Genomic DNA, 26,155 nt, shown 5'->3' with positions numbered 1-26,155 from the left:
CGTTTAAGGTATTTCGCTCTGTAATAGCATGTTTAAGGCATTGTTTGTGAAACGTATTTCAATATGAATGCGGGCGGCGTCTTCCTAAAATGTCACTCTAAAATGTTTTTTTACATATTCACAAGTCCTTCTTTCATCTACGATCAACACAATTCGATAGATTGTTGCTGCTAGTATTTCCAAGCCATAAATTGTTAGACCAAAACAGATCATAACAGGCTACACTATACAATTCATAACTTGTACGCGAGGCTTCGTTCTCAATGTCAGCGAGGATTTTCACAGTCCACGTATTATCTTCATTATCAATGTCAATATGATAATACGATAACGTTGTGGTTTTGTTTTATTTGAAAGAACTCTTCATGTCCATAATTGCCGTTCCACGTTTCTCGGCTACAATTCATATAGCATTCAATTACTTTACTTCTAAATCATTACTACTCACTCTAAATATTCGGTAATAGTAAATTTTTTTTGCGTTCCATCCACATTAGTTTTCATCATTTAATTCCTTTTGTTTTTTTTATCGTAAGCAAGCATGAAACTTCGGCGAAGTGATTCATGCCTATTGTGTAAGCCCTACAGATGACCGACTTGACATGGAGTTGTATATAGTATCATTCACCTATAATATATAGTATAGGATCAGTTATACCACTCGTGCCCTATCTTGAAAATTCTTCAAAGGTTGATCAAACACTGATAATGCGATGGTGTCCGACTGTTATCTTACAACAATCGATCATAAGCCTGGTCACAGAAAAGAGTGCATTAAAAATAAAATCTACTTTCATTATAAACTTGATTTCATTCAGTTTTATTAAATATTAAATGCAGTCTTATAAGACAAAGAAGAAAAATAAAAATATATCGAAGTTGTTGTATTAATTGTTGTGAAAGGCAACAAAAAATTTATACGTGGCAGCCATAGAATTGAAATGTAAAGCAGAAGACATTTGTAAGCTTTAAACGAAACCATTGATATCTTTGTGCAGTTGCTCGGCTAATCGTTCAATTTCATTTAAAATGAAATCTAACTCGGAGTCTGTTATTACCGGAAAACAGGTGAAGACCATACGGAAAAAATTGCCTATATTACGATACTGCAAAGGACAATAACCCAACATTAGTGTGCCCTCGCGTATCATAAGTTCCTTTACTTTTGGGGCCACCTTTGTAAACCGAAAATTAAAACATTATCTTCAAATTCTATTTTTCATATCTACCTCATACAATTTCTGCTTCCATTCTTCGGTCTCTTCTAGATTCCTCAAATGTTCTGGTATATACCAAAAGCAGATATTTGTGTATTGAAATTCATCAATAACTAAGCGAAATCCGCGACTTTCGCGTTGCCTTAGTTTATCTACAAACACCTTTGAAATATCTAAAGCATGATCCAATAATCGACCATAGCTGCCATAACCGCGTGCTTTTAGCATTAGCCACAATTTAAACGCATCCACTTTACGGCCACATTGTACACTCTTATTGCCTGTGTCGTAGGAGACATCATAAAATTTATCCTGTTGAAAAAGGTAATCAACCGCTAAACTGTTGCACTTAGGCAACAATTCTAGCTCTCGAGTTATAAAAAGGGAGCACTGCAGCGGAGCACCCATGGACTTGTGAGGATTCCAAGAGAATGAATTCGATCTGTGTAGACCTTTCAATAGCTGACGATATTTATAACAAAACAGCGCAGATCCACCTAAACAACCCTAACGAATTACGAAAAATATTATTACACACAAGTGAAGAACGAACAACGTGCAACAACATACATCGACATGTAACCAAAGATCATACTTTTCGCATATATCAGCCACTTTTTCGAAATCATCAAACGCGCCTAACACTGTAGTGCCGGCTGTCGCGTTAACAAATAAAGGCACGCGCCCGTCGGCTTTGACTTGCAATATTTTATCCTCCAAATCTTCTACAGACATTTGTCCGCGTTCATTGGTCGTAACCTCAACACAATTGTCCATACCAAAGCCCAGCCAATGTGCGGCTTTCTTTAAACTATAATGAGATTCCTCCGATGTGAACAATACCAAAGGCGGTAAACCGAACATGCCAGCAGTTTTAATATTAGGAAAACGTTTATAACGCGCCAAAGCCAAGCCATACCTTGAGTATTAAAATGATTCGTTTTCATCGAAATCAACAACAATATCAAATACTATTTACATATTAGATATTGAGCCACCCGGCGAAAAGATACCATCACCATTAACGTAGCCGCATAATTCGCAAATCCTTTTTATTATTTCAGTTTCAATCAATGAAAAAATTGGTGCTACTTCATATGTATAGCTAGTTAGTTAAGAAAATCACAAAAGAAGTGAGTTAGAAGTGAGTCGAGTTTTTACATAATATTTGCACAATTCTCATCAACTTACGCACTTGTATTGAGAGCTTCACTAATCCAAGTTCCAGCTAAGCCATACGGATCCATCTGTCCAAACAATTGATTATGAAAACGTCCGTGGCTAGTTTTGACGGAATATTTTATGACTTGACGACAGATTTTCTCTATTTCAGGCATGGTTAGCGATTTGTTTTCATCAATCGTCAAATCAATGATTTTCTTTGGAAGAAAAAAAAGCATATGCATAAAACTAAAACAAAACTAAATTAAAATATAAAAGGAGTTAATAGTGTTTTTTTTATTTTCTTATATATATATATTGCTTATGTACATTCGGTGGGTATCTTCTCTAGCCATATCCACCATGGTAGGTAAGGGAAAAACAAAGAGTGATAATGTTTGTGTATGGTCGACTTGATCTGAACCGATGAGAAAAACTACCGTAGGCAGCTCGTTCGAAATGGGTCCAACGAATAAGACGCTTAAGGCAGTATCAGTAGGATGTCGTAAGAAAGCAAAAGAATGTAACTACGCATAAGCACAGTAACATTGTCCGCTATTTCACAGACAGAGACTCTAGCCATCCATGTACTTCTGAATCGTTCGCGTTATGCGTCCTGCATGCAAATCCCATACATACGAACTACATTCGAATCTTATAAAGAAAGGCGAATAACGGCTACCATCGAGGATGAATTTCATCTTTAAATGAAAGCCAAGTTGATTGGCAATGAAAGAATAGCAATTCAACAGAACTATCAAAAAACTTGTATTCAAACTGATGTGCACCCATAGTTGTGCGTTTCCCTTACATATCAAATAATTTGCTGATGTCATCCTGTTTAGACATTAGAAAAAAAGTCTACTATGATTTTTATGCTAATTAATTTTGTCCTTTTTCGGTTTGAAAAGTGCCTGTGTCATTAGTAAATAGTAAGCTAAAGAAAAAAGCTCTAGCAAAAAATGAAAGGCTTCCCAATTCCTATGCTACAGATTTCAACACGTTATGTCTACAGCTGCTGATTTGCTCTCGTTAATCGAAATAAAATTGTTGAGCATGCAACCGTTACTTCTCACACCTCAAGAGAATCAAAATATCGCCGATGTAAGGTAAATATGTACAGTCGTCTGTCTCTATAACTTCAGTTAAGGCGTCCAAGAAAACATTAAAAAACGTGGAACGCAAAATCGAGCCCTAAGAAACTTCAGAAACTTCACTTTAACTATCTAACCAAATGAAACATTGTTAATGGAAACGAATTGCTTGGAATCGAGTAAATAAGTTTTGCATAAAATAACAAGCGTTTCTAGAAAATTTAAAATTGTAGTACAGTTTCTCAATAAGTAATGAACGAGGGATTCGACCAAAAGCCTTCGAAGGGTCCAAAGATGTAAGTATAAATATTTTACCTTGATTAAGATTTTCTCTAATTAATTCAATAAAGATAATAAGAATCAAGAGACCGGACATATTACGGTGAGCACAGAATCCAAACTGTGCAGTTTCATGATATGTACTACCATTTAGAAAAAAGATAGCAGAATGCTAATAGGTCTTAACTTATTCAAGGCTAACGAATTTTCATGTTTCTGCATTGATTTAATTTTGGCTATTTTCCAATCCTGGGGAAACGATGATATATAAATTTAATTAGCTTAATAGTGATGTCATCGATCTCTTTAGCGGAGGATTTAAATACATTAAGAGCCTTTAACAGATGTTGGCAAAAGTGAAAGAGTCCGGCCCATCAGAGAATTGCAATACACAAGGATCGATATAGGGATTTGATGCTGGCTTTGTATAATGAAGATAATTGCTGCATTCACATGCAGGCTGGATAACATATCATTATCATTGGCCGTAACGCATCTTTCCGGCAATATGTTCCACATATTTTTTGAGTTAGCCTTTAGGAAGATCGTACAATAGTACTCCCTTTTTTCTGAACGGATAACCATCTCTTCGCCCAGTTACAATATGTTTGTCAATTATTATTATTACCCCGTTAAGTATAGTGCTAATATGCTTCACCTCTAAGCGAGCGCAAGTATGTAATCTCCCAAGAGTTAAACGAGGAATTATACATGTGAGAGAATTTAGTTATAGAGTTAGGAATCAAGCACAGAAGATCATGAAATAATTTTATTAGAATGTTCTATTCATTATTTACACCGTTGGTCGAATACAAAAAGGAAAAGTCAACCACAAGCAAATGATTAGTAGTGGCATTTACATACGCTCTACCGTAATTAGTGAAAAGGTTAACTTTCTCAATATAATGCACTCTAATAGCGAAGTCAAGAAATATTAAGCCGTGATATATCAGGAGTTATTCAAGAGTTTCAATCATTTTTGCGATAAGAAAAACGTAGATTAGTTATATCTTTTGATCAAAATTAATATGATACTCATCACCGAACGATGAGAAGTATATTTATTTTGTCAAAACGTTTGTACCGCCCAAAAGAAAGGTTCAGAGACCCCATAAAATATATATATTCTTGATCACTATCAAATTCTGAATCGATTTAAGCGTGTCCGTCTATCCAGCTGGCTGTCTATCCGTCTGTATAATATCTGTTATAAACGTTCTCCTGGCCAACATTAAGTTATCGATTTCCAATTTGGCGGAAACATTCAAAATTATTGCGCACAGGCTGGTATTAAAAATTGGCCAAATCGATCAAAGGATACGCCTACAATATCACGTAAACTGAGAGCATCTCTGTTTTCTAAAAGGAGTAAAAAATTGATTGGCCAATTTAAAATTCGAAATGCACCTCCGGAATATATGTTCATCTATCGATCTGTCCGTCTTAGTTAGTTTAAATAAATATTTAAAAAGCTTTGTATAAGACGGTTTCGGTGCGGCGCGGTACGAATTGACCGTGTTATACTAGGCACGCCTGTAAGTAAATATTAATATATTTATAGTCAACAGAATTAAAAGTCCTTTACCGTTCCCGTGAAACGCAGCGATTTGGTCTTGCGGTTCCTTTAGATTAAGCTTTGTGACTACGCATAGGACATTGAAAAAGCTCTCACCACCAGTCACAATTCGAAAATAATGAAAAGCATTGACAAAATTTATAGCAGGGAGACAAACAGATTGGATTGGAATGGATTTCATTAATATTGTGCACCGATATAAAATAGAATCTGATGTAATTTATAATAATGTACAGTGACGAGCAAACGTGTATACATAATATTAAATAGTACGTTAAGCTCATACAATTCCTGTACTTATTGCAGCAGAGAACAAAGTTTTGCATAAACACATTAATCCTTACTCTCCTCTAATTAACTGTAAAAAATATAAATATTCATGAATAAGTTAATAAGGACAAGCTAATCAAATGTCTTATTTTATCCAGGTTTGCTCGCCACTGTAAATAAAATATTATTTTAACCAAAGAAAAAAATTCTAGAACTAAAAGTAGGATAAGCAACTAAGCAGCAACTAAGACGATCAGCTATATATTGCACAATAGATATTCTAGGTCGCGGTACAGTTTACCCACGCATAAATAGAATAAAAAATAAAATAAGTACAAGTCATATATATGTCGCAGGCTTATCCGTCACGACAAACTAATTTATTATATATTCAGAGTCTTCTTAATTACGTGCATTTCAATTAGCGAATTAGATCAGAGGGTAGAGGTGTATTATAAATTGCAGATAAAAGTTTTTTCTATGTAGGGCACTAGCAAGACTCGTTTTCGCACTTGCTTTGATGCCATTTACCAAGACTACACCGACGAAATTTTCTGCTTCAATGTTTCTGGTTCATACAGACTGTTACATTAATCAAAATTCAATATGTTTCGTAAGGTCTTCCTAACAAAATTGCAAGTTTAGCATACTCGCATGCTTTGATGCTAAATAAAAACAATTTAAAAAATAAAAAATCAATCACGTGCCAAGTATGATCCAAACACTTAATAAATTTGATAAGCGAATAACACTACGAATAATAAACATTTCGCTTTGATCAAAATTCAATTTTTTTTTTTTTTTTGTTATTTTCTTTTTGAGTTTTTCATTTCATTTGAGAGCATAATATGAGAGCATAAAAAGTGAATTAGGCATATAACATATATATATATGTATAAGATCAAAAATTTTTTGGTTTCGGAAACTTGTCGCTATTACGGTTCATTTCAAGACCTCACCACTATCGTGCTTGTTGTATGTTTACAGGAGAATGGAAAAAAAGTACAAGCCAAGAAGGACATAGAAATGACTTTAATGATTAGTTTTACGTCAGGAAGAACTTTTAAAAGCTTGACCTTGACTTCCGGGGATATATATGATTTAGGTCGGCATAAGATCTGCTAACGGTAATAAGGTTTTACACATTTCATAGGGGATATTCCAACAATTGTTGATAACTGTAATTGGTCTGCCCCAACATTCATCTCCATGCACAAATTCATGCATCCAAGCCTAGCCTCAAAATTCGTCTTGGGCCTTCCATATTATATGAGGAGACTACATGGTATTATATTTTTTCGCCAGCTCGGGTTGTTACCCATTACCACAAGGACTAAATGGAGTTTCTATATACGAAAAGTCAAAGCCAGATAGTTTAGAATCGCTTTAATGAGCAATTAAAGTTTCGATAATTGTTGAAAGTCTAACTATTAACGTAGCTTAGCAATTATCTTTAATCATTATTAAGAATTGTCACTTTCGTAAAATAGATCTGTGATAGCAAACAAGTTTGTGCAAGAGTGTATATCGCGAAAGCATAACTGCAAACTTGTAATATTTTTCTGCAGTAATTCAACCTGTCAACGCAAAATCATAACTTAATAATCGAGTCGAAAAAAAAAGATTGAATAAAACCACAAACTTAGATACAAACGCAACTAAAACACTTAATACATACATATTAGCGTCATGTCATGTTAAATTAAAGCTTACGCTTACAGATAGAAACGAACGAATACAGCTCGCATGCATGTAGTCTCTAAGATGACAACGCTATGGACATGAGCATGAACGCTTACTTAAATACGCAGACAAGATCAAGACGGCCAGATAATTTAAAAAAAAAAAGAAGAGGAGGGAAGTTTATGGAAAAAATCTGCAAAATATATTCGGTTAACCAGCGCACAGAAAAACAAATGTTGCTGACACGTTGGCCCAACATTATGACAAAAAAAAATAAAAAAACAACAACTAAACAAAATGGCACGTATTTTGTTGATTTACAACAATAAAAACAATTAATAAAAACAATGACGATAAAGTGAAAACGCCCGCTAACGGAAAGTCGAAGAAAAACGTGAATATTTTTTATATATGTGTAAATGGTTTTCATTTAAAGTTGACACAATTCTGTTGGCTTACAAGAAACTTTGAATACCAAAATGGATATTAACTGAGAAGGAAAAAACACTAAATGAAATTCGATAGAATACATCTGTTCGTATGCGCGTGTCCAGCTCAAAAAAAGAAAGAAAACAGGTAAGAAAATTATATTCGGTCGTGACTGAATCTATTATGCCCAGCACCGTTATCCTAGAGAAGAGCGAAAAAGTAAAAGAACCAAATTTTCATACTCTATAATAGGGAGTGAGTGCGGCTCGGTTTTTCTATTTTCAAAAGAAAAGTTTTTATCATAGAGGAATGTGGGCGTTATAGGCGTGACCCTTGATAAGTTTACGTCACTTCCAAATTCTTATGCAAATTTGTAGAGCCGGAGACAGACAGATTTACAACAGACGGACAAGCGAACATGTTTAAATCGATTCAGAATTTTACACTGTACAAGAACACATATACTTTGTGGAGTTTTTGAACGTGGGCGCTGCAAATATTTTGACAAAATTAACATATCCCTTATTGTTCGCTGATGGATATGAAAATTGATAGAGAAAATCGAAAACTATATATATTAAGTCGAATTTTTTAATACCTAACATTTTCATAAACAATATCACCTCTCTAATGAACCATTTTTTTTTTTTTTTTTTTTTTGCGGAAGCGCTAAGTCACTATTTCACTTGTTGGATAGAAACTTAGCGATTAAGAACATTAAGAATAATTCCTGTTTGCCAACTTCACTTCTATAAATTGTGACAAATGTTGATATATAATTAATTTGTTTCCCAATTGTGTAACTTTAAAAACACTAAATACCTCTAATTCCTTAGGTTGCTCGAATAGCACAATTTTCTCGCTCCATTCCTGGCTGGCGACACAAAATGCCTTTTCATCCACCAGTAAATCATAAATCGAGCTTAGAATATTCCAATCATTTGTTAGGTTAAAACGTATCGAATCGACAGAGTTAGCTGCTAAAACTGCTGGACTATACTGGATGTGTTCATTTTCATTGTTTTGTTTGCAGATTTCATTAGCATTCATTTTTCAACACAATTGTCTTCTTAAAATCAGTTTTTTCTTTAATATATATTTCTTTATAAAAATGTTAATCGACAACTGACCGCTAGAAGTTATTATGTAGACCTTTAACAATAGTCTGCAAGTAGTCGATTAATTAAACTCTTATGGAAGGGTCTTAAACGACTGATTGTTTGACTAACTGACTTGAAAGCTGAGTTAGCACAAATGAACATAATTGGAATTCAAATTGCATTACTCTCGCAACATTATCGCTCGCAATGTAAATGAGAAGCTAAGTAGAAGTACATATTTACCGAAACTGAATCAGTTAAAAATTAACGGTCATAAGTAACAGATTTCCCTTATTACTGCTCTTTTTCTTTCCGTTATTCTTTTATCGCTGGGATTTTCTCTCTCTATGTTTCTCTCTTTCTCTCTCTCTCTCTCTCTCTCTCTCTCTCTCTCTCTTTCTCCCTCTATCTATCTATCTCTTGATCGATCAATCTCTCTCTCTCTCTCTCTCACTCTCTCTCTCTCTCTCTCTCGCTCGCTCGCTCGCTTCCTCAATCTCTCGGATATCGTACATAATAATAAGACAATTACTTCAAAACAAAAGCATCATAATGTTTATTATCACTTTTTGCTACTATGAAACCCCAATGAATACATAAACACACATTAACAATTGTTTATTGATAACAATTGCGGCTTTAAAATCACAATTCCTAGCTTGAATCACTTATCTTCAGTTCACTGAAATTATGTCAACGGCTTCCATAAAATTTGACATTATTATTGTGAAAAATGCAATGAAAAATGAAAAATGAAAACCGGTTGATAACACACAGTCACTATAAATTCTATTAATTTTTTTTGCTTCCTCTTTTTAATTGCATTCATCTAAATAAGAAACGGAAACTTGAACAAAAGTGAATTCACATTCAGCTTGACTCGAATCTTCTCAATCTACCAATAATAATATTCACCATTGTGTAGGGCTCGATTTATCATATTTTTTTTTCCAATCCATTTTTTTATTCTTATTTGCATGCATATATATACATATATATATTTATATAATTCAAAAAAAATAAAAAAAATTTAATCATCAATTAAAAACGAACTCAACTCAGTTATACATGTAGTATACCCTATAGCCAATAAAACATTTCAATTGGTCAAGTAAATCTAATAATAATTTATACAAAAAAAAAACAAAAAAAAAATTCATTTCGAATTTATGTTATACATATTCAAAATTATATTTCCCTCAAATGACTCGAATGATTTTCTCGACCTTCAATTTTTTCAATTCATTCTTCGTTCCGTGAAATGCAAAAAGATTTAAGCTTGTATTTTGCAATATTCAAAATCAATTACAACATCCCCGGATTAGTTTTAGCGATATCTACTCAAAATACATAATCTAAGTACAGGATTTTCTTACACAAATTTATTTAAAAACAAATCTCTTAATACGTTCTCAAATAGAAGAAAATATAAAATAAATACTCTTTTCGAGAAAAATGTTAACATGATGATCGTCATCATTCGGTTGTGAATATTATTGCTAACGATTGAAATTACGATTTATCATTTAGATAGATGATTTAGTTTCGATCGCAGCATTCCAATGAGGAGCAATGCATTTTAATAATTAAAGTCGAGATATATCAAATTATATTATTTCATATAAACTTTTTATTTATATTCCTTTTCCTACTTACGTTTACAATTACTTGCCTTCTTTATAATATTTTCCTTATTCGTCTAGCGGCGTTTCATTGGCTTGTGTTACGCGCTTGTGTTTTCGCTAAGATTTCTTATGCCATGATCACAACCTGACATTTTTATCGAATTATTTTTACCTATGCACGACAAACGAATACCAGATAACAGTGTAACCGTTAATATACTAAAATAAACATACGATGGTCCAATAAACTTAACATACTGTACGTTAGTACATTAGAGTTTCTCTTATCAAAAATAAAGGACAGAAATAGAGAAATTCGCTTTAATTGATGAATTATTCATTTTATTTAAATGTACGAAAACAACTACAAAAACTAAGTACCATTAAGTAAAGATGTTCCTTTTCGAACCTTTCAATGATAGTGCCGTATACAAACTTTTTTGCCTTTTTTATAGGATTAAAGTATATTTTTTACTTATAACTTTGCCTTAAGTCACAAAAAAAAAAGTTTTGATTTCTTATCAAATATATTTTTTGACCCTCAACTCATAAATGCAGTTTTTATTAAGAGAAATCTTAATTTTTGGTACTATATATAGACTTTATTGGCCTACCGTACACAATCACTGCCAATCAAAAATTTGAAAAGCTTAGTCTCAGTTGACGAGAATGCTACGTTTCCGCTCACCCGTTACACACTTATTTCAAGTGCTCATTAGAACTTTAGGCAACTAATTAAAGGGTTTTATTCGCGCATGCACATAAACAGCAAGTCATATCACTTACGTCCAGCGCTGTTTGTTGCTCTCTCAAGAACGTTTATTTCCCATGTACAATGTAATTGACTTGAGCAGCAGCAAGTCATACTATTTGCACTGGCAGGAAATCTTTGAGGGCCCAAAACTCAGCATTCATATCGGCTGTAAAATACATCAAATTCGCAGTTTCTACAAATTCCAAAGTCTCGCTAAAATCGTTATGATCGGAACGTAAAATTTTAATTGTTGGCAGATTTTCGGAATTTCGGACTTCATTTCATGCGCTTTATAAATTTATAACAGTACACTTACCGGGAAATAGTATACAATTGGTACTGGGAGTGGATACATGATAAGATCTCTTAGCAATAGCGGCTCAAACTGTGCTCGCATATAATTATCCCAAAATAAATGATAGGTTATGAGAAAGCGTCATGCACACATCCATTCAATCAAAAGTGTGCATACCTTGTAATCCTAATTTAATTTTTTTTATGCCTATCATCGAAAGGATAAGAGGTATATTTTTTTTTTTTCAAAACGAGTTTGCAACGCTCAGAAGGAAGCTCCAGAGACCCCACAAAGTATATATATTCTCGATCGACGTTCCGTCCGTCCATCTATGTAATATTATATATTATACGCATTCTCTTGGCCGCAAAAATGTAGAGATTGGCTTCAAGTTTGGCAGAACCATTGCAAGTTCTTGTACGCAGGTTACTATTGAAAATCGGTCAAAAAACAAAAGACACGGCTACAGTGATGGGTAGGCTGATAGCATCTTTGTTTTCCAGAACGATTAAAAAATTGATTTTTTGCTCATTACTCATAAACTAAAGCACATTAAATCTGCAAAAATTTGGGCAATGTTGTCGTACCTCTATAAAAATAGAAACAATCGGCCATGCCTTCTTAATTTTATAGTTTATCATAATTACCTTTTTTATGAAGCGCAGAAGCAAATTTCAAAAACCTCATAAAGTATATCAATTCTTAGCCAGTTTTAAAGTCGGAATACGCTTTCGGAATATCATCACGTCCATCTGTTCATCTATCCATCTGTTCGTCTATGCGATACCTAGGCCGCTTACAAACTTGCAAAAGAATTTGAAAATGCGTATATATTTTCCCTTTCTCCAGGATATTGGTGATGGGTATAAAAGATTCGGTCACGAGCAAATATAATTTTCTGGCTTGTTTTAACATAACATTTGTGTACACTCATTCATGCATGCATGAAATGAAAATTGTCTTTTTGATATAAGGAAACATATAAATATACATCTGAGAAAAATCCATCATTCTAACGTATTCGAAACGATAGAGAAGTTTCTACGCATGAATTTGCTCGGGACAGTATAACTGAAGCCTTGTGTATGATATCACATTTTAAATAGCGATATCAAAATTATAAATATGTATAGAACGAACTAAATCATATTACCAGCGCCATCTTGTACTCAAAAGATTTAAGAGAATAGCGAATAGTTCCCAGCCGGAATAAACTTAATACAAAGGTTTAAATAAATTATGGTTGACTTCAATTTTATTATGCTCAACCTCAGTGATTGAATATTGAACATCCATTTAAAGCGTAAACTGAAACGAATTCATAGCCATCGTATATCACCGAAAAGAATTTAATTTATTCATTTATTAAGTAACTAGAAAGCCATAGGCCTATTAACTAATTATGTAGATTCATGTGCAAATAGAAACTATAACCATAAGTGAGTATACAAGTCAGCTAGATGGGTACTAATGTAATCATTTTGCTCCATATACTCCGTAATCATCAATTTCTACCAGCAACAAAATATACATTATGAGTTTAGCAGTGCGGTCAGTTTTCTTTCTTTTCTTCTAAACGTATTCAAAGAATCATAGAAGGATTTCAGACTCTGTGGTAAGGCATTCCAATATCTAGCATCATGACCAGTGAAAGATTATTCGCCTGATGAGATAGACAAACCTGGTACTAATATGAATATGAACGGGTTTCTACATGATCTAGAGAATTACCGTCAGCCAATTAAAAACCTTGAGGACCGAGTTTAAATGATTTTGTACAGGTATATAAGCAACCTGAATTCTAAATAATCGGGAAAGGATAATTTTAAGAAAGCATGAACGAAGAACAAGATATGGTCTCTTAAGTTTGAGGCTATAAACAAACAAAATGTGTTATGCGGTTAACAATGCTTTGAAGCCTATCTAAGTTATACCTTGCATTAGGTACCCAGAAAAGGCTTCAATACTATAGTTAACATAGTTTACGTGGCGGGAATGCACAATGGTGTGTTTAACATTAAGAGGCGGTTGTAGATTTAAATTGCACAGTTTTCGAATCGTAAGACCAACTTTAGCATAGACGTTGTCAATGAAATGTCAACTATAGCATCTTTGCATCAGCAACAACTGCCGCTGCACCATCATCATCAGTATCTTCTCCATCCTCCTTCCAGATTTTTCTTTATTGTTTGTTTCTTACGTATTAGCTCAAAATATTATTATTAAATACGAAAAATATTCAAAATTTATTAAACATTAAAAATGATAAAATAGAAATATTATATTACATAAACAACCATTTTCAATTTATATACCATAACTTAATGCTTTTCAACGTCACATAGGTTCTGTACTTTTTTTATACTCATCACAAAAGGACGCAGAGTATAGTCACTTTAGAATAATGTTTACAACGCCCAAAAAGAATCTTCAAAGACCCTATAAAGTGTGTACATGTTTGATCAGCACGAAATGCTGAATTGATTAAGCCATGTCTGGCTGTCTATGTGCCTGTATGATGCGTGTTGTTGACTCTCTCTTGGTCGCAAAAATAAAGATGTCCACTTCAAATTTGATTGAAACATTGGAAATCCTTATACACAGATTGGCCCTGGAAATGGGACAAATTAATCAGATCAGCACACGCACTCAGTGACGCGTATACTGAACGCAAATATGTTTTTCTAAACGAAAATATATGGGTTTTCGCCCATCGCTTACTAATTGTAATAGATAGAAAACTGAAATTTTTCACATTTACTTAACGAAAACTCTAGTATTTATGTGCAAAAGTAGAAAAAATTGCCTATGACCACACAAAGTTACAAATGAGTACATATTTTTTTCATTTTACATGGGACGCCAAAGATTTTTATGGTGATAATATAACTTTGTTACTTATTTTTTCTTCGATAAACTTTTATCAATGGTTTTGTTAACGGAAAGCAGATTATAGGGATTGTCGGACCCAACTTCGAGATATATAAAGTTATAAGCTGATGAAGACCATAGGTAGAACAGGGTAGAGAGTGGCCCTGTGCATAACATCAGTTCGTCCGGTAAATAAGTTTCGTCCGTCCGTTTGTCGTCATATGGATTATAGCACATGTATTTCTTTGATAAATCGACTTAAACCCGATTTCTCCCGAACTAACAACCTTATCAAGGACACGTGCGTCCACCATTTTACATTGTCCAAACCTTTCAAATTTGCGACTTGTTTAGACCTTCCTTCTAGTTTTCTATTTTAAATTTTAATTATCATACAAAGTTAAAGCAAATGAAGGCTAAATTGACATAGAGATTTGGGGCCGTTACACATAACTGGCCCCATTCTAACGTGGGGCCCAGACGTAGTATGTTACAATAAAAAGCCTAGTGAGTCAAGGATACACAGATACTTGCGTTACATCCTGAATCGCATGCTAAGAGGATGATTTTTAAAACCGGAAAGAATAAGAAAAAACTGAAACGATGCTGTTTTGATGCTGTTATATTTTTTACATTTGAAGATTAACTGCTCAGCAGATTCTCTTAAGGTTCATGTGTCACAAAGATTCCTAGATGCGCTTTGGTTTCGCCTTACGTGTGACCTGTTAGAAGGCGATTTATAGAAGTTGAATTTCACATGAATTGACCACTTTCGCAGAGGATATATTTGGACACAGTTGATATACAGTGCAATCATGTTTGGCTCTGACTATGATTTGGAATTCATTATACCGATCCCCATGAAGAGAGTTTTTGATTATCCTTAAGGCTTTTTTAGGAATATATTGATCGACACGATATGATGACCGAAAAAGCCCTCCGTCGGTGATTGTTTTATTGACTAAACCAACAGCGTTGTCGTTGAATAGAGGGTCGTAACGGCTTGATATCCAAACAAAATGCAATCCCGATACGCAGAAAAATATTGTACTTGTAAAGATGTTACCAACGTACATATTCTTTCTTTCTAGAGATTACTTGAAGAGCGGACTTACTACCAGTTACGAGAGTTATGTTATGATAACCTTTTTGAATGGCATGTTCTATAGCCATGTTAACTGCTGTAAGTTCCACGAAGACAAAAGCCAGCTATCAGGCTACTTGAATTTTCTCGAAAAGTTACAATTGTGTTGAACGATGGCCATACCAGAGCCGGGACTATTTCTATCTATGCGTTTTAGTCTTTCCTCTGATTTTATTGACAAAGTCAGGACTGTAGTTAAAGGTTAGTCTTACTCTACCTTTAGACCAGACAGGACAAAATTTCTTATCACCTCCATAAAGAAAGATTGGAAAAGGTACAAATTGTTACACCATTTTCGCTTGGTCTTTCTCATCTGCATCATAAAATAAAGTTTGAGGAGAAGTGAAATATATTATATAAGTTTGTGACAAAGCGTAAAAGTTTACTTATTTTCATGCTCATTTTGCTATTTTAATTTATATTTCCATTTCTCACGTTTTGCTACTCAAACCATATGTTAGTTGTTTGCATATACATAGATTTATTTACTTTTTCTTATATAATGCAAGGGCAAATCGGGCAAGCGCATCTTCTATTTCGTTAACTGCTTGCAATATACAATATCTTCATGCTGCCGTTAGGAGGCTCACAACCAACTTCAGCTTGCTACTCAATTAAACAAAGCCAATTTCATCGCCAATGAGCCAAACGTAGCCTAAAAGTCTAATAAAAATCATCAATAATTTTTACAACTATAAAACTAAAGACTTAAAATACGTTACTGGATTATGGGCCTACAAGATAGCAGACTTCTTCCATTTTTCAACTTGCAAACCAAAAAAATACTTGCAATGCAAGCGAAGCTTCATGGTGTTTACAACTTTTGTGTTCTCCCTCGCCACAGTGTTCGGCAACAGGAACAATGAAAAAGAAACAATCCTTTTTTTTAAGAAGTGTAAAAATTAAAACACATTACAAAGCGAAAATAATCATGCAATCAGGCAACTGTCGCCGTAGTTATTGCCTTAATTTTTTTTTTTTTTTGGGGTTACAGTTGATTTTAGTTAAGAGACTAATCTTGTACCATCGTCGCCAGCTTTCCAATACTTGACACTAAGTTTCGCATTATAATGCATTAAGAACTGAGGGAAGCGTAAAAAATGAAATGTAAATTGACATTTGTTTATTCTATATAAACAAGCCACATTTGGTAAACATTCGCAAGCATGTAAAATTAAATGAAAAGAAAACAATGGAAAATTTATGTTTGACTATAAAATGATAAATGAGTTTCAACGCTCTTAGAAAATACCAAATAATGATTATAATCAATTTACAGGAAATTTATATTTAATCGCTCGGGATAAGTAAAAAAATTTTCTTTTATGTAAACAACATTCAAAGATTATAATGTGGCTTTCTTTATCAGTCAGCGACATCAAATGAAACGGCGCTGACGAAAATTCCTTACAAGCAAATAAAAATGGAGTTTCCTCATATGAAGGATTTGAAAAAACAGAAGCAAAATGTGATGTGTTTAACTATTCCAAATAAGAAAAGGTGTCATTCAAGAGTTTAAGTGCAGCTGGTAAAGAAGAATTATTATTATCTTTTTGGCTATTTTGGAATTGCAATTCCGGGCGCTGAAGACGTAGCTACATTTTGCGCTTCAATTAAAAATTTTAGTGACAATTCATTGCTGTCTCGGACGATATTCCAAATAGTGCAACTTAGGAAACGAAGTAAGTACGTTTTATTAACAACAAATAATAGCTTCAATAATTAATTTTTGCATTTATTCATCAAGGAGAAAGGCGGGCTCTAACGTCAAGGAGTTGTATCGGGAAAAGACCCAGGATGAGAAAGAATATCGGAAGCAAAACCTGCAATATCAACAGCAAGCATTGCAAATAATGAGGGAAAGGAACGATAATGCGAAATGGTCTCACGATAGTATGTAACAACTGTTTACAGCAAAGAATTATTTGGATTTATGAACAAATAAAAAAAACTATGCAAAGCAAAGTAGATCCAATATATAAAAAGTTTTTTTCGATCGAAATAGGAAATCATACTTTCAATACTTATTTAATTTTTGTGCGAGTTATAAACAATTTTAAAAATTAATTCTATTTTTTAGACGATTATAATATTTGTAATTTTTGCACCAGCAATACTTTAACTTCTTCGCCAGACTACCACAATTGAAAAGTCTCCACACAAACGTCAATACCATCCATTTCATAGGTCCACCGTGCTGAAGTATTCAAATAATCTCCTTTCACTTTGTAGAGAATACTTGCAAAAGCATTTGTGACTGTTCCAAACTTCTTTGAACTGTAGCAGCTCTTTTATGAGCAAAGTTACGATGCATTGCACCGAACATGTACACATTGGTTAACATTCTTCAATTGTGCTCGACATTTAAAAAAAAAAAATTTTTTATTACTTTTACCAAATTTTTTTCCCTTTTTCTTGGGTAAGAGTTACTTTATAAATTCAATTTCAAACACAATTTAATTTCCAAATACTAATGCAAATTTGTTCCAGCGATAGCAATTCTGGTGTAGCCAGATTTGACGTAACTCAGAAAGCGTATTTGGTGACGATCACCAGCAAATTTGCTTACAAAATTACATTTTATTGGTGACCGTCGCCCACTGCCTTTTCACTTGCGTACATGATTATAATGAGCTATAAATGGATGGAAAGATAAAAGTTTTACAGGTTTTTATTAACGTAGTATCCATGATAAATTATTATACAAAATATTATTGGTATATATGGATAAGTAACTTTTAATTGATCAGAAAATTAAATCAAGGGAACCTAGAAACTTTTTGCGAAAAAAGCTTGGTTCATTAGGAGATAAAATAACTTATGACAAAATAATTATCCAGGAAGATTTTTCACCCACAATTTGACAGCGGAAGTCCTAACTGTGAAGAGAACGATAATGTATTTTTAGAGTAGACGAACCGCCGGCGAAAAAAATATCGAAAGGGCTAACCGACATATTTGTATTGGAAGCAGATTATCTATTAAGTGGTCAGGACGTGACGACGATGATTATGTAGAAGAAAAGAACGTTAATATTGAGTGCGACGATGAAACAAGCGGAAGAACATACATATTTATTCTTTTTAGAATATAATGTATATGCAGATATCTTGGAAAAATTACGCTGCGAAAAATATTCGGCTTTCATAACTAAGGGAAACTTTGCTATAATTACTGTTCGAAACTTTAATACGCTATAAATATTAAGGCACAGAAACGCTTTATCTTAGGGACAGACCCTTCAAAATATATCAGCACCAACAGGAACCCTGCATAGCATCTTACAAAAATTAATATAAATAAAAGATTAAGAAACTAATGCTTAAAAATTTTAAATTATGAAAATAACTTAAATGAAAGTCATTTAAGTAAGTTACGACAAATTGCCATACCACGAGAGTTGATTGCAGCGAACGTAGACGCTACTTACTGGACTTTACCTTAAAGGCTTATTTACAAAAAAATTCGTAACTCGACAGCATACTTCCGATTTGGAGTACACAAATTAGAAAAAAAAAAAAAAAACAAGTAAAATTACGTAAGTTTGGATTAAGGATGAGCCCTTTTTTAGGTGCCATAGAAAAATTGACTCAAATTTTGGGTGCTTCTTATGGTCCGAAGATAACATTAAAATATTTTTTCAATAATTCATCTCTAAATTTGAGGTATGTGAAATACGACATAAATACGAGAATGAAATACGAGATAAAAGTAATACGAACGTTAACATTAACGAGACCAATGATAGCACCGAGAGTGAAGATGAACTGAATATTGCTAATACGTGTTATGTTAATAATAAATATGAATTTTGATCCGTAAGTAACATTAAAATTTATTTTTCAAATATGAATGCTTTCAAATGTATTTCTCATATAGAGCTACTCACACGATTGAACTTTTATAAACTTTAACTTCCTCAAATTCATATAACGAATCAAAATTGCCCAAATTCATCCTTGCAGTTTCTTCAAATTTCTCATGACCGTGCAGATACATTTGCTCAAACGATATCGTAAAATCTCCGTCAACGTCACGTTTTCCAAAAAGTGGTCTTACCCATCATCTCCCCGTTTATTTACATTAATCAGACTTCCTTATCACTATCAGGTTTCGTTTACTTTTATATTAACTTTTTCATGATTACTTTGCATAAATTTGGTATTTATGTTTACGTTATGTATGTTTCTTCGTTTTTGGCTCTAAAAAATTTTCATTCTCCTCTAAAATAATACGGTAAAGCAGCTGTCTATTGTTTTTACTGCTGGGGCGCTTTTAACCCGAAAGCGAAAATAAGATCTCATTGTCGCAACGTTTCGTCGTTTCTGGTTTTTATTCGTAATCATTAATAAAATACAGGCAGTGCACTTTTAACCAGGTTTGTTCTTATTCCAATTGTGATCACAATAAGAGCCTTTCTTACATCAAAAGACGTCATGGGAAAGGGCAATATTTCACTTCAAAAGACAGTTTTTTAAATAAAAAGATTGTCATTATTCGAATCAATTTACAAGATAAGGGTAACTCTACGGTTGTCAAAGTAATCAGCTTTTACTTTGAAAAGCAGAAAAAATTTTAAGGTCGGAGTGACGAGTTGAATTATTTTACGTTTAATTGCATCAGATATAGAGATAGAAAAATTTTAAATCAAAATAATATTGTGTCAAACACAAAAATGTTAACTCGTTTATTGAAGCATCATACATTGCTAAGACGAAACATAAGTCGACTAGTGATCTACGAACGCCAAAAAGCCTCCTTCGCTAAAGATTGTTCGACGCTAAAACGCTTTAATGCATTGACAATAAAACAACAACAGCAACGATCGTTGGCCATATGTGCGAGAAGACTCTGCAGTAACCGCAATAAACGTGATGAGGAAGAAGAACTAATCGAACAAGAACCCCATGAATATATTATAAACAAAGAGCCGCAATTACCGGCAACAGTGGCGGTGCCGGAAGTGTGGCCACATCTTCCTCTATTGGCCATTCGTCGGAATCCAGTCTTTCCTCGGTTTATGAAAATCTTGGAGGTAAAATAGGCATATATTGTTGGTTATATAAATTTAAAAATTTCATATGACATGATTCTCCTTGGAAAATAGGTCACAAATCCGATGTTGATTGATTTGCTAAGACGAAAAGTGAAATTAAATCAACCATATCTTGGCATATTTATGAAAAAAGACAGCGAGACTGACAACGAAGTTGTGGACAAATTGGATGATATTTTTAAAATAGGAACATTTGCGCAGATACAAGAACTTCAAGATTTGGGTGATAAATTACGAATGGTCGTGGTGGCTCACAGGCGTATCAAGATTACTGGACAGATACTTGAAGAGCTAGTACCAACGAAGAAAGGTAAGTTTTATACCATAAATTAAATAAAATATAAATATTGCCGAAGATATTTCGCTTTATATATACTATATATTATAAAATGCGTGAGTTCTCCCTTCCTTCCTTCTCTCTCTCTCTCTCTCTCTCTCTGAGTACAACTCCTTCTATTGCCAACACCTTTACAGTTACGTTTCATTTAATATTTCTTTTTTTCATTTATTAATCATAAATAAATCGCATTATTCCATCAAATCTTCTCCAATTCATTTTTACTCAGAAAAAACGACCACAATACATTATCCACTATTTAATCTCAAATTACACATCCCAGCTGAAGACGCCGCGAAAACCGGACCTAGTACTACCGATGCTGAACGTCGTAGGGTACCCCGCAAATCGAGAGTAAATCGCAACAGTAAGCCGGAAGTTAAATCAGAATCAAATACATCTACCGCCAACAGTACGGCAACTTCTACCTCTACAAAAACTCCCACTGCTACTTCAACAGTTATTAATCCTGCTAGTTCTATTGAAACCCCTGCGGCTCTTCCTACTGACGCTTCTATCGCTCCTACTAAGCCTGCCGGCACCCCAGATCCTTTCCCTACTGATACTACTAATGTCATGCCCACCGATACATCTAAGATCATCCCCTCTGATACTAACACCGTTAGTGCACCCATAACTGCTACCGATAATCTTACTAATAATTCAGCGCCCACAGCAACAGCAGCAAAGAAACCAGAAACTTCTAAAACATCAAAACAGCCTTACTCTAACGCCGCAGCACCTGGGGCAACTTCATCAACGTCTCCTATACTCATGGTTGAGGTAATTAATATTCAACATGAAAATTTCAAACAAACCGAAGAAGTAAAAGCTTTGACTCAAGAAGTAATTAAAACCATACGTGATATCATTACCATGAACCCTTTATATAGGTGAGGAATAAAAATATGAGAAAGCAATTGCAGTAAATTTTTAAATTTAATTTTAGGGAAAGTTTACAGCAAATGTTACATCAAAATCAACGTGTGGTCGATAATCCCGTATACCTGTGTGATTTAGGCGCTTCATTGTCGGCTGCTGAGCCTGAGGAATTACAAAAAATTATGGAAGAAATGGATGTGAGCTTAACATCTATTTTCTGCGCTTTCACATCTATTTAAGAATCATAATTCGCTTCTTCCTTTTCCAGATTCCTAAACGTCTTTTGCTAGCTCTGGCTGTGCTTAAAAAAGAACTTGAATTATCGAAATTGCAACAAAAAATTGGACGTGAGGTAGAGGAAAAGGTGAAACAACAACATCGCAAATACATACTGCATGAGCAACTGAAAGTTATTAAAAAGGAATTGGGTATTGAAAAGGATGACAAAGATGCTATCGGGGAAAAATATCGTGAAAAACTCAAAACGAAAAAAGTACCAAGCATTGTTATGACCGTAATTGATGAAGAACTCAATAAGCTGAATTTCTTAGAAAGTCACAGTTCTGAATTTAATGTGACACGTAACTATTTGGATTGGTTAACGTCCTTGCCTTGGGGTGTTACCAGTAAAGAGAATTTGGATTTAGAAGAGGCAACTAAGATTTTAGATAATGATCATTATGGCATGGATGATATAAAGAAAAGAATTCTAGAATTTATAGCAGTTAGTCACTTGAAAGGCACTACTCAAGGCAAAATATTATGCTTTCATGGTCCACCTGGTGTTGGTAAGACAAGTATAGGTAAGAGACTTGAGGAGCAATGAAAGAGCAATGATTTTAAGTTCCTAAATCCTTTTTTAGCCCGTTCCATTGCTCGGGCGTTAAATCGAGAATATTTTCGCTTTAGTGTGGGTGGCATGACAGATGTGGCCGAAATTAAAGGACATCGTCGTACTTATGTAGGTGCCATGCCTGGCAAATTGATTCAATGCTTAAAAAAAACTAAAACCGAAAATCCTTTAGTTTTAATCGATGAAGTTGATAAGATTGGCAAGTGAGTATTAAAATTGTCTTAGAACTTAAAAACTTCAATTGATATATTGACAATTTTTATACTCAAAAAGAGGTTACCAGGGTGATCCTAGTTCAGCTCTATTGGAGCTACTTGATCCTGAACAAAATGCCAACTTTTTGGATCATTATCTAGATGTGCCAGTAGATTTATCTCACGTTCTTTTTATTTGTACGGCAAATGTTATAGAAACAATCCCAGAGCCTTTAAGGGATCGTATGGAACTTATCGAAATGTCTGGTTATGTAGCCGAAGAAAAAGTAGCGATAGCTCGGCAATATTTAATACCCCAAGCAATGAATGAATGCGGTATAGATAAAAAACACATCACCATAAGCGAAGACGCACTGAATACATTAATACGCAACTATTGCCGTGAGTCCGGTGTAAGAAACTTACAAAAGCAAATCGAAAAAGTAGTGCGGAAAGTGGCTTTCAAAATTGTTAAAAAAGAAGCTGAACACTACATTATCGACAACAATAATCTAACGTCGTTCTTGGGTAAACATATTTTCTCTTCTGACCGTTTGTACAAAGAAACACCTCCGGGTGTTGTCATGGGTTTGGCTTGGACGGCAATGGGTGGTTCGGCTTTATACATAGAAACTGCCAAACGTAAAACCATAACTCCGCCGAAAGAAGACTTAGCTGGCACTATTCATCTTACCGGCAACTTAGGAGATGTAATGAAAGAATCTGCACAAATTTCTTTAACGGTAGCCAGAAATTTTATGCGTTCGGTTGACCCAAAAAACACGTTCCTAGAAAATAGGTAAAGCACCTCTAAATTATGATACGCATAACAATTAAACCGTTTTATGTATTTCCTTAGTCATATCCATTTGCATGTACCAGAAGGGGCCACACCGAAAGACGGACCCAGCGCAGGCATTACCATAGTCACGGCATTATTATCACTAGCGAATCAACGACCTATACGTCAGAATATTGCTATGACAGGTGAAGTATCGCTGATCGGTAAAGTTCTGCCAGTGGGTGGTATTAAAGAGAAAACTATAGCGGTAAGTTCTTTTGTTCGCTTAAATTAAAACTTTTTGCAATCTCATTATCTAACTGCGTTTCTAATTTCGATTTCGGTTCCGGTTCCGGTTCAAAGGCTAAGCGCAGTGGTATTACATGCATAATTTTACCTGAAGAAAATCGCAAAGATTTTGCTGAATTACCACAGTACATTACCGACGGCTTAGAGGTTCACTTTGCTGCAGTTTATGATGATGTCTATAAAATAGCTTTCGCTATAAATGAAGAGCCACAGAAGCAAAAACAAGAATTAGTTCAATAAAATGAATTGAAAAACTTAATGCTAAGCATTAAAAAAATTTTTGTACGCCACTTTCGGTTTTGATTGGGACGTTAATACATACGAATGTATATACATTTTTATTAAAAATTGTCCTTGTTAAACATTTCCAGTTACTTTTTTCCAATATTTCTGTAAAGCAAGAGTCAGCGATAAGTGTTTAGATATGTATTACAAATTCGTTTTTAAATTTCTGGTAAATTTGTTTAATATTAGTATATAATCAAAACAATAAAAAAAAAAAAAATCTTACAAACAATATTGAATAACGCGCGTTTAAACATCTGAGTTCTCGACAATCCAATGCAAATATCGGTCCACACGCGTGTACATGCCAGGGCGATTGGGCTCACCGCAACGCACTCCCCATGATACAATCCCAATTGTTACCCAACGTCTGTTAGGCAATTGTAATAAGAGAGGACCGCCGCTATCACCCTGACAAGAATCCTGCCCACCTTCTGGAAAACCAGCACATAACATTCCTTCCGTTATGCGTTCAAGCATGGCCTCGCGGCAATCGTCCAATTTCCAAACGGGTATAGTAACCTGGTACGAAAAATGCACAAAGATTTTTAGCCAAAGAAAATTTATTTGATTTTAAGCCTATCGGACGTGTAAAAGTAGGCGTAGCGAATAAATTTTGGATTAGTAAATTAAAAGGCAAAAATGTGCATTTTAACTTGAGCAAGTCAATTTACCTCCATTAAAATATCTGAATGCGGGCCACCAAAATTCTTACTACCCCAACCGGTGACGATAGCCATTTTATCTTCCCAATTTTCACCGATTGGTGGCATACAAACTGGCCATATATAGGTATTAAAAATGGTAGGACGATGTACTCTAATCAAACCAATATCATGTTCATATGTTAGTGGATCATAATCGATATGAGTGACCATAGCACCTATGCGAAAATCGCGAGCTCTTGTCTCATTCAACAATAACGTGTTATATTCACCGAGGCGCACGAATAAGTTTTCCTTGCGAATTTTATGAATGCAATGGGCGGCCGTCAAAACATGACGATCCGTCACTAAAACGCCACCACACCATACATACGAGAGACCGGGCCTTAGAATAGCAGCCATCCAAGGCCATTCGTCAGGTTCAGCCGGCCGTCCACCAGTTACACGAGGAAATTGCCGAGTAGCTATGCCGCAACCACGTTGTTCAGGTTGATTAATAACGCCTGAATTAGACAAATCATTGTTATTGACATTTGCAATAATTTGTGGACCTAATCGGCCTATAATGCGTGTCGGGCAGCATATACCAATTGCACTGGAACGCATGCACAAAAAAAAGTTTGAAAATATTTTTGCAACAATCTTTCTGAACTACATTTTGCTCTTATTTAACCTTTTCTCGATAACACATAGCTGCGAGAGCATACGCCAAATATCATCTTTCAATTCTGGCATACGGCAATAAATAACGTGACGGCATGTTCCCTCCTCACCAGTCGGTGTACGGCACACGCCATATTCTTTATTTTCCTAACGCAAAAAAAAAAAAAAAAAAAAAAAAAAATTACAAATATATTTAATGTATTTTATATTAGAATGGAAACCCTATCACCGTAATTAAAATTTAATTATAAACGTCTTATAGCAATTATATAATTTATTTTCTAATTATCAAAACAATCCATGCAATTGCGTTTGTATGAACGTGTGCAGATAGATATTTGTAATGCGAAATTTCATTTTACCAATAATTGATTGTCCTTAACGATGCTTCCTGATTGTCGTTTTTGCCTAAATGTGTCTTGTAATGGAGCTTCATTTGTATTATTTACTACTTTATCATTCTTTGTTAGCAGCGATCTTTTTATTGCGTGCTCTCTGCCCCAATGGAACTGGTCATTGTTTTGCAAGTCTAACAAATCTATTATTAATTAGATAAATGTGAAATGAACGATTATTATAATTGCATTCAATCCAGATCTCAATCGTTTGAAGGTCGACATTTTTTTTTTTTT

General features: G+C 34.2%; 3 protein-coding genes and 1 long non-coding RNA gene across 7 annotated transcripts in view; 2 read left to right on the top strand and 2 right to left on the bottom strand.

The window, feature by feature from the left end:
* Nucleotides 1-811: 811 nt before the first annotated feature.
* LOC119631588 (cysteine sulfinic acid decarboxylase) lies at nt 812-9,097 on the bottom strand. Its single transcript, XM_038023939.1, has 6 exons — nt 8,532-9,097; nt 2,409-2,596; nt 2,197-2,322; nt 1,788-2,136; nt 1,230-1,724; nt 812-1,175 (listed from the first exon to the last, which is right to left on the bottom strand). The coding sequence occupies exons 1-6, from the start codon at nt 8,757-8,759 to the stop codon at nt 969-971; spliced, it is 1,593 nt and encodes a 530-aa protein (XP_037879867.1). The 5' UTR covers nt 8,760-9,097; the 3' UTR covers nt 812-968.
* A 7,397-nt stretch (nt 9,098-16,494) lies between these two features.
* LOC119632479 lies at nt 16,495-17,831 on the top strand. The gene is made up of 3 exons (XR_005246787.1): nt 16,495-16,648; nt 16,868-17,180; nt 17,246-17,831. It is a non-coding gene; the product is annotated as an uncharacterized LOC119632479 (long non-coding RNA).
* Nucleotides 17,832-20,031: 2,200 nt separating this feature from the next.
* LOC119645384 (lon protease homolog, mitochondrial) lies at nt 20,032-24,361 on the top strand. 2 transcript variants are annotated; one of them, XM_038045591.1, is made up of 9 exons: nt 20,032-20,533; nt 20,606-20,864; nt 21,568-21,784; nt 21,841-21,970; nt 22,042-22,576; nt 22,637-22,829; nt 22,900-23,619; nt 23,680-23,869; nt 23,965-24,361. In XM_038045591.1, the coding sequence occupies exons 1-9, from the start codon at nt 20,174-20,176 to the stop codon at nt 24,148-24,150; spliced, it is 2,790 nt and encodes a 929-aa protein (XP_037901519.1). In that variant the 5' UTR covers nt 20,032-20,173; the 3' UTR covers nt 24,151-24,361. The 2 variants fall into 2 exon arrangements, with proteins under 2 accessions (XP_037901519.1, XP_037901518.1); XM_038045590.1 differs by having other exon boundaries at nt 21,559-21,784.
* LOC119645385 (venom protease) overlaps nt 24,208-26,155 on the bottom strand; it is a 5,171-nt gene continuing 3,223 nt past the window's right edge. For 2 of the 3 annotated variants that reach the window (XM_038045592.1, XM_038045593.1), the window contains 4 exons: nt 25,886-26,061; nt 25,534-25,670; nt 24,870-25,455; nt 24,208-24,717 (listed from right to left, as the gene is read on the bottom strand). In XM_038045592.1, coding sequence (XP_037901520.1) covers nt 24,445-24,717; nt 24,870-25,455; nt 25,534-25,670; nt 25,886-26,061 — 1,172 coding nt within the window. In that variant the 3' untranslated portion in view covers nt 24,208-24,444. The remainder of the gene's footprint in view (nt 24,718-24,869; nt 25,456-25,533; nt 25,671-25,885; nt 26,062-26,155) is intronic. The other variant, XM_038045594.1, reaches the window with a different exon arrangement.

Source organism: Glossina fuscipes, unplaced genomic scaffold (genome assembly GCF_014805625.2).
Source record: "Glossina fuscipes isolate IAEA_lab_2018 unplaced genomic scaffold, Yale_Gfus_2 1, whole genome shotgun sequence".
NCBI lineage: Eukaryota > Metazoa > Arthropoda > Insecta > Diptera > Glossinidae > Glossina > Glossina fuscipes.
Note: the sequence above shows the minus strand (reverse complement) of the source record. Positions and strands in the feature narration are given on the sequence as shown.

What these genes read in the sequence shown, in the direction of transcription:
- LOC119631588 (XM_038023939.1), bottom strand. Translation starts at nt 8,759, where the DNA reads ATGAATGCTAATGAAATCTGCAAACAAAACAATGAAAATGAACACATC. An exon ending in GAAGCTCTCAATACAAGTGC is followed by an intron (nt 2,323 to 2,408) that starts GTAAGTTGATGA and finishes TTAACTAACTAG; the next exon opens with CTATACATATGAAGTAGCAC. An exon ending in GGAAGCAGAAATTGTATGAG is followed by an intron (nt 1,176 to 1,229) that starts GTAGATATGAAA and finishes CGGTTTACAAAG; the next exon opens with GTGGCCCCAAAAGTAAAGGA.
- LOC119645384 (XM_038045590.1), top strand. Translation starts at nt 20,174, where the DNA reads ATGTTAACTCGTTTATTGAAGCATCATACATTGCTAAGACGAAACATA. An exon ending in GGTTTATGAAAATCTTGGAG is followed by an intron (nt 20,534 to 20,605) that starts GTAAAATAGGCA and finishes CTTGGAAAATAG; the next exon opens with GTCACAAATCCGATGTTGAT. An exon ending in TTAAAGAGAAAACTATAGCG is followed by an intron (nt 23,870 to 23,964) that starts GTAAGTTCTTTT and finishes TCCGGTTCAAAG; the next exon opens with GCTAAGCGCAGTGGTATTAC.